The sequence below is a fragment of the Populus trichocarpa genome, chromosome 18, assembly GCF_000002775.5.
Source record: "Populus trichocarpa isolate Nisqually-1 chromosome 18, P.trichocarpa_v4.1, whole genome shotgun sequence".
Classification (NCBI taxonomy): Eukaryota; Viridiplantae; Streptophyta; class Magnoliopsida; order Malpighiales; family Salicaceae; genus Populus; species Populus trichocarpa.
The window spans coordinates 13953466-13960478 of record NC_037302.2 but is presented as its reverse complement, the minus strand read 5'-3'; the positions used below and the strand labels follow the sequence as shown (position 1 = coordinate 13960478).

The following is a 7013-nucleotide window of genomic DNA, read 5'->3' as shown; positions in this document are numbered from 1 at the left end:
ATACACCGATAAGGTCAGTAGGAGAGAGTCTTGGTTGGACCATCCTCCTGCCAGTCCTGTCACATTTTATGACCAGAAGTTATGACATAGCCTCCTTCACATCATATGGATCGAAATAAGTGGTAGTTGAATTATATAATTTAGTTTGATTAATTCAGTTCATACAAAACAGGTTCATGTAAAACAAAAGTTACCAGGTAGCCTTGTAAGGGCTGTCCAAATCCCTTGTTTTCACTAGTATTTTTTACACAAATTCTTGATTGATATCTGAACATATTATGACAGATTTACCTAGATCTTCCTTCATGGTTTTCTTGCTGCCTGATTTCCTAATAGTTTTGAGCAATACAAAATGTTTAAGCTGTTGCGTGTGTGTGCAAGTCAACTGCGACAGATCAAAAAAATTGACAGAAGGGTCATTCTTTAACATTTTACATCAGACATCTGTTTCTTTAGCTGGATTGTCAAATGTTATGCATGCTTTTGATGCCTATGCGGAGAAAGCAGTCTTTTAAAGTCTAAAAGAAAGACCGGACTAGCACGAATATCTCCCTCTAGATTCATCTTTGTTAATTTTGAAATTATTTATTCAACTATGTTAATTTGATAAATATTTTCCGCACTGTTCTAGTATGGGAAAAAACTCGGAAACCTCACCTTTCCAATTTTTTTCCCACCTGATGTTGTGCCTGGCCTGCAACCCCCAGAACCTGAGACTTACACGCATAGCTTTCAGAAGTGACGGAGAGAACTGATGAAGGTTCCAATTTAATGGTTTAAACATCAAATTTCTGGTTCAACCACTGGGTCAATTACTAAAGGGACCCGAAGATCTCAATTACCTGTTAAGAATAGTCATGCATAAGCAGCTATACGAATAAGAACTGCTAATATCCATCACGCTCACGTCATGGACAGATGGTGCACCACTCCCCTATGCATTTCCCTTGAAGTAGACACTATGCTAGGTTAGCAGCTTGCAAATTGTACAAAGGGGAAGAAAAAGACCAAAAAGAAAGATGAATCCCACATTTTTCTGCACTCAAAATACTCAAATACAGAAAGATAGGGGGTGAGGAAGGAAAGGCGTTGAAAAGGAAATGACACGTGTTAACTCAAATCAGTCGATTATGGAGACATAAATGGAACTATGGAGTCTGACAATGCACTTAGTTTTAACTATCTATTAGATGCTCCATTTCCCTAATAGTAACTTTACTCGTGCATAAGAATCAGACATCCAATCATGTAAAAGCCAAAACCAAGATGTGCTGGTTAGGTTTTAATTCAAAATAACACAATAATAGCTTAAAAAATATTTACACGTATGAGTGATCAAAGAAGAACATGAACATATTCTCCGATATCTATTACTTGTATACAATTATGTGGTGGAAATTGAGCTTATATCCACTGCTATAGAATGATTGCCAAGAGCATGCTATGAGGAATCCTACCATTCTTTCAAAAAAGATCTCAGCACCTACAATAGAAACAGAAGAAACTCCCAACAAGTTCTTTTTCAGCTAATCAAACATTAAATGCCCAAGCTGAGGTATTAGAGGCATGCAAGAGGGAAAAGAGAGAGGAAGCAAATAGTAAATGACGGAATGGAGAAATTGGGAGCAGAGCAGGCATTATTGAATTTCATTTTTGTCTTCTTTATATCACATTGTACCATTTCAACATCTGGGGAAGTCTCATAACCTGACCACAGTAGAGTTTCAAATTAAAAAAGATTTGTAGGAAGTTAATGACAAAACTTGATATTTTTTCAGCGCTAACTAGGGAAAGCTGCATAATGCATGATGGTTAGAATCCTGTCCTTTTCCATAAAAATAGTGAACTCTTAAGTTCCAGAACATACAAGACACCGGAAAAGGGATCCACCTTTCTTTTGCTGATGGTAAAGAAACAGTTCGAGAAGGGAGTCAGTCACCGCTTTAACACCAGCAACTGGCCATTTCCATTAAAACAAAAAAGCATTATCGAAAGCTATATTAATCTTCTTCCATGACACATTGATGACAGAGAAAAGTCCAAAATGATATCTTGATCACTCCACCAATTCAAAGTGTACCCCATTCCACCAATTGAAATTACTCAGAATAGGTACAGTGAACTCGATTGCTCGATTGAAGATCAAAGCAAACTTTCTAGCGACCTCCTATGTTATGTCATCGCACCAATAAAACCGCAAAAGGTAATAATCCAAGCTTCAAATAGATCCTTGCTACAGAAACCATATAAAAGTAACCTCCTGAATCATTTCCAGAAATGCTGAAGAAACACACAAAATGCCGAAGTAACCTTCTGAATCATTTCCAGAAATCTGATGTGCTTTAATACTCTTCCACATTCTCAGCATGTTGTCTTACTAGTTACCTCTACGTAATCCATTCTCATTGTCAAGCCTACTATCAGAATCCTCTCCAGAATATAACTTGCCCTATCGAATCACAACCAATTACCTTTCTAAACCTTCTTTGGATATACCCAAGGAAGAGGAGCTGCCCTATCGAATCACAACCAGTTACCTTTCTAAACCTTCTTTGGATATACCCAAGGAAGAGGAGCATTATGCACATCAGATTCTTGCAACAAACCCAGGGTATATTGCCTTAGCTGAAACCTAATTATGTAAATTTCTACAAACCGAAATGGGGGAAAAGAGTATCTTTCTTCGCACCAGTTTATTGGGAAACTAGGCAACATTCTCCCCAATATAGAACAGACTTACCTCAACCCAAAGCCTGAGTTTTTTTCTTTTTCCCTTTTTTTTCTTATTTCTTATTTCTTATTTCTTTTTCTTTTTTTTCTTTTTTTTTTTTGGTCTTTTTGATAGATCAATGCATCTCTTATGAATGTAAGTACATACATTTGAAGTTTATTCTTGCATGTTAGAGAAGACATCCATGAAGAAGCCCCACAATGTCATACCAGGACATTTCAACAGGCTGGTTTCAATGTCATTCCATGCTGTCCTTTGACGTCTTAAGTTTTGTCATATGTCCTACTCCAACAGTGGTGGGTTACTTTACTTTCTCTAAGCTGTGCCTAAAACTGTTTCTTTTTTCTTTTTTTGTTGTAAGAAATCAAGATTATTCGATGTAAGGTGGAATGAATAAATGATTGTGGTGCTAAACAGATCCCAGTAATATCTATTTAGATGTTGGTGATGGCTTGATGTCTAAATTTTGAAAGCTATGTCACCAGCTATTAAAATTTAAATCAAACTCAGATTTCATTTACAATTCACCTTTTTACCAAGTCCCAAGTTGCAATCTCGTTGTTGGCATGTAAATCTCTGTGATCTGAACTACATAGGAAAATGAGGTTGCAGAAAGGATCGACCAGCATAATTCTAACCATCTCAAATTTTGAAGCATATACACTACAACGAGGAAAACAATGCCTACAAACCTGGCCCTTCTATTCGACCAATGAACTGGTTGGACTGCCAGCAAAAATGCCCATCCTCCACATTGTCACTGAAGGGTGCCTTGCGCTTTCTGATGTTTGCCTCCAAATTCTGAACATCACCCTCTGAGGCCCACTTATCCGGACAGGACTCAGAGGGATCCCTATTGCTTGTACTGGGAAAAAAACAGAATTCCTTGTTTCTATGTTGAGAAAAAACACTAAACTTGTCTCTTTCTTGAGAACTGCTCGAGCCAACGATTTCATTTTCTTGAGCTTGATTTCTTTCGGTGCTTATACAAGGGTCTGAGCATGGACCCAACCTTAAGGATAAATCACATTGCGTGCCAGTTGGCTTCTCATGGATATTCCTGAAATCTGCTTTTGTGATTTTCATGGAACCAACTTCAGCACTGGAACATGAGAAAACTGTCTGCAAGACGCCGATATCCCTTGCGCAGCTACTGATGTACCAATAGGTTTACCCACAAGTATAGTGTTGGAGTTCATCCTTGTCGAAACTTCGGAGACCATATCAGATGCTTCTATTTGATATTGATCTCCATAAAACAAGGGATAAACTGAACCAAAGTTCTGATGCATGTCGGCTTCCTTGGTAGTCAACTGATCACTGCCAGGAGGGATATTCTCATACAAGATAGGGCAACTGTGAGGAGGAGCAGCATTACTACTCTCAGCCAGACGATGACTAGACTCTGAAACAGGAAGATTTGGATTCACAATTGTGGTGGCTCTTGCAGCAAAGTTCAATGGATTGATCGAGTGAATTGGCATTAGCCGAGGGCCTTGCTCATCATGAGTTCTATCTACAGCTCTAGGAGCTACAGATGCCGGTTCTTGCGTTCTTGGGCTGAGGTAGCTCCTGGGATTGTTGTGTCGTTGGCTTCTCGAAGCTCTCTCCACTTTGCATCCCAAATTAAGGGCAGCTAAACAATATTTCAACAAAGTATACATGATTTAGCACCTCAAGTACTATTGTTACAAACTATACCTAATTTCAATTTTTGAGTTACACAATTTAAGCTTAGACCAATGCATGCTTTAAAAACTTGGCATGCATAATTTACAATCTCAAATGCAATTGTTACAAGTTATTTAAAGTCTTAGACTCTGACATTGTCAACAAAAAAGAAGTCTTGACTCTGAGATGCTATGCTGCCAAAATGAGAACCCAGAAACATAATTTCAAAGTTGGATCCAAGAAACATGAGATTGCATAAAGAAATCAGTACCTTCAATACAAGGAGGCAAAAGATCTCCAGTTTCAGTGCTCTCATCTCTCCTTATAATGGTATTAACGGCATCGTTTACTCTGTCCCATAAAGTGTCTTGGCTCACATACTCGGCCTGGACAGCAAAAACCATGTAATGATGAGTTTAAAATCACAATACAACATAATAAAGATCCAAGAATCTATAGACCAAAAGAAAAACAAAAAGTTTAATCATACCTCAGAGTTGGCTTTGGAGTACATGATTTCCTCAGCCCTGTAAACCACAAGAAGAAGCTTATCTTGCCACTCCCTATTCCCTTTAGTTGCAGCACTGTGAGTGTCATAGGCCATCCTAATCAAAGCAAAAACTTTACAATCACAAAATGCATAAAAAGATTCAATCTTTATTCAAAATAAGCAAAAATAATCAAGACCCAGAACCTTAAAATTTGTCCAATCATGGAACCTCTAATGGGTTTGTGTCTATCACTATGCCATGCTCTTCTCACACACTCATAAGGCCTTGGCCCTGGCCTTGGCATCTTCCCCTTGCTAAATACACACACACACTCACTCACTCTAAAACACGCACAAAACTAATACCACTGTAGTAAAAACAAACCAAGTGAAAGAAAAGAGGGAGGGAGGGAGGGAGGGAGGGTGAGATATTTGAGGGTTTTAAATAGAGGGAGGGGAGAGGACACTACATGGGTCAAGGTCACTTCAATTCTTTCAAATCCATTCTTCCAGTTTGCAATGGGGGGCTCTCTTTTTTGTTGGCTGGGGAGTAGCACAAAAGACTAGAGAGAGAGAGAGAGAGGAAAAAAAAAAGGAAAAAGAGTTGCTTTCCTATGGTTTCCCTGCCCCAGCCCCACTAATTTTAGAGAGGTTACCAGTTTTTCCTCCTCTTTTTTTTAGTACTTAAGGTAATGTCTTCTTTTTTACAGTGAAAGGTTTTTGGGATTTTGGGTTTCATGCTCATTTCTTGGGGAGAAGAAAAGGGGAGGAGTGGCTTTGATGTGGGTGGGTGTCAACAAAAAAAAAAAGATGGCATCGTCCACTAAAATTTATCTCCCTAGCTTGGGTTCCATGTATTCCTTTGGATTGCCTAAAGCATGGGCACAAACAAAAATGACATCTTATCCTACACCATCCCCTAGAAATCAAATCCCATGTAATCATGACTGTAAACTATTGTCATGCTGTAAGAATTTAGTTCTTTTCTTTTGATTATGGATCCTTTTCCAGAATTTTAAGTTGACCTTCTTGGCTCCTTTCCAAAAAAAAAATATACCCGTCTACATTTTGTAAATAGAGGCATCCTCCCTCTACTCTGTTTTTCACATAATCTAGGTTGGAGTTGTGTCCATGGTTACTAGGTTTTGTTTCGTGGTTAAAACTGTTTTTAGATTGATTAAAACTTCAAAAAATTATTTGATTTTTATTGCATAAGTATGTTTTTATATGGTAAAAACTTGGGTTTAAAGAAAATACTATAATTCATGCTTTTTAAAACTTTATTCTTTTAAACTATAACGGTAAAAGCTACTACAATATTAAATATATATTTATAGTATTTTTTTAATGTAATTTGATTATTTTAAATTTGTTTTATTAAAAAAAAAGCACTGGAATAATTGCAAAAACAACTTCGGCTAACTTCAGTTAATTTTTTTTTATAAAAAAAAATGACTAAAATCCTTGCACACCATTGAATAGGGTTAATCACAAGGATTATCATGCAATGCAACTTGGTGTTACAGTAATTGTTGGTTATTTTGAACGTGAGAATCACAATTGATTAGATTTTGAGTTTGCTTTTTAATAATTACGAGTTTGAGTCCTTTTAGGGCTATTAGAGATTTACATGATCATTAATTTCAGAACTCGTGGGATTCATCGAGATGCACGCAAAGTAGCCCGGACATCTATATTAATAAAAAAAAAATTGTTGACTATCTTGGAACAAAACGTTTTTGGGTGGAAAATAAAAAAGGCAGTGGCTGATATGGATGGAAAAGATGAGATGATGAATCCTTTGGTTTAATGGATATAGCCAGTGAAAAGAACATACGAAAAGAAAAGAAGGGAATCTATTCTTCTTTCCCAGACTCTCCGATTTTCAATCAAGAAACTGTGTGTTTCTTCCTTTTCAATCTCTTTTTTCATTTTTTTTATTTCTTTGAAGGGTTTCATAAGCCATGAGCTACAGATGACTTAAAATACTTGTAAATGAGAGATCCCATGGCTGAATGGTTAAAGCCACCTTCTAATACCTCTTTTTTAGTCTCTTTTATTTTGTACATTAACAAAATTCAATTCCATGTAAGGGTTGGCATGGGAGCGCGGTATGATGTA

The 7013-nt window shown here is 37.1% G+C and overlaps 1 protein-coding gene across 2 annotated transcripts; it reads right to left on the bottom strand.

Moving 5' to 3' along the window:
• Positions 1-349: 349 nt before the first annotated feature.
• LOC7459885 (uncharacterized) lies at positions 350-5702 on the bottom strand. Of its 2 annotated transcripts, XR_002978932.2 has the most exons (5): positions 5097-5702; positions 4893-5007; positions 4674-4788; positions 3424-4367; positions 350-1483 (listed from the first exon to the last, which is right to left on the bottom strand). XR_002978932.2 is itself a non-coding variant. In XM_024589693.2 (4 exons), the coding sequence occupies exons 1-4, from the start codon at positions 5195-5197 to the stop codon at positions 3814-3816; spliced, it is 885 nt and encodes a 294-aa protein (XP_024445461.1). In that variant the 5' UTR covers positions 5198-5702; the 3' UTR covers positions 3067-3813. The 2 variants fall into 2 exon arrangements, 1 of the variants encoding a protein (XP_024445461.1); XM_024589693.2 differs by lacking the exon at positions 350-1483 and having other exon boundaries at positions 3067-4367.
• Positions 5703-7013: the final 1311 nt, after the last annotated feature.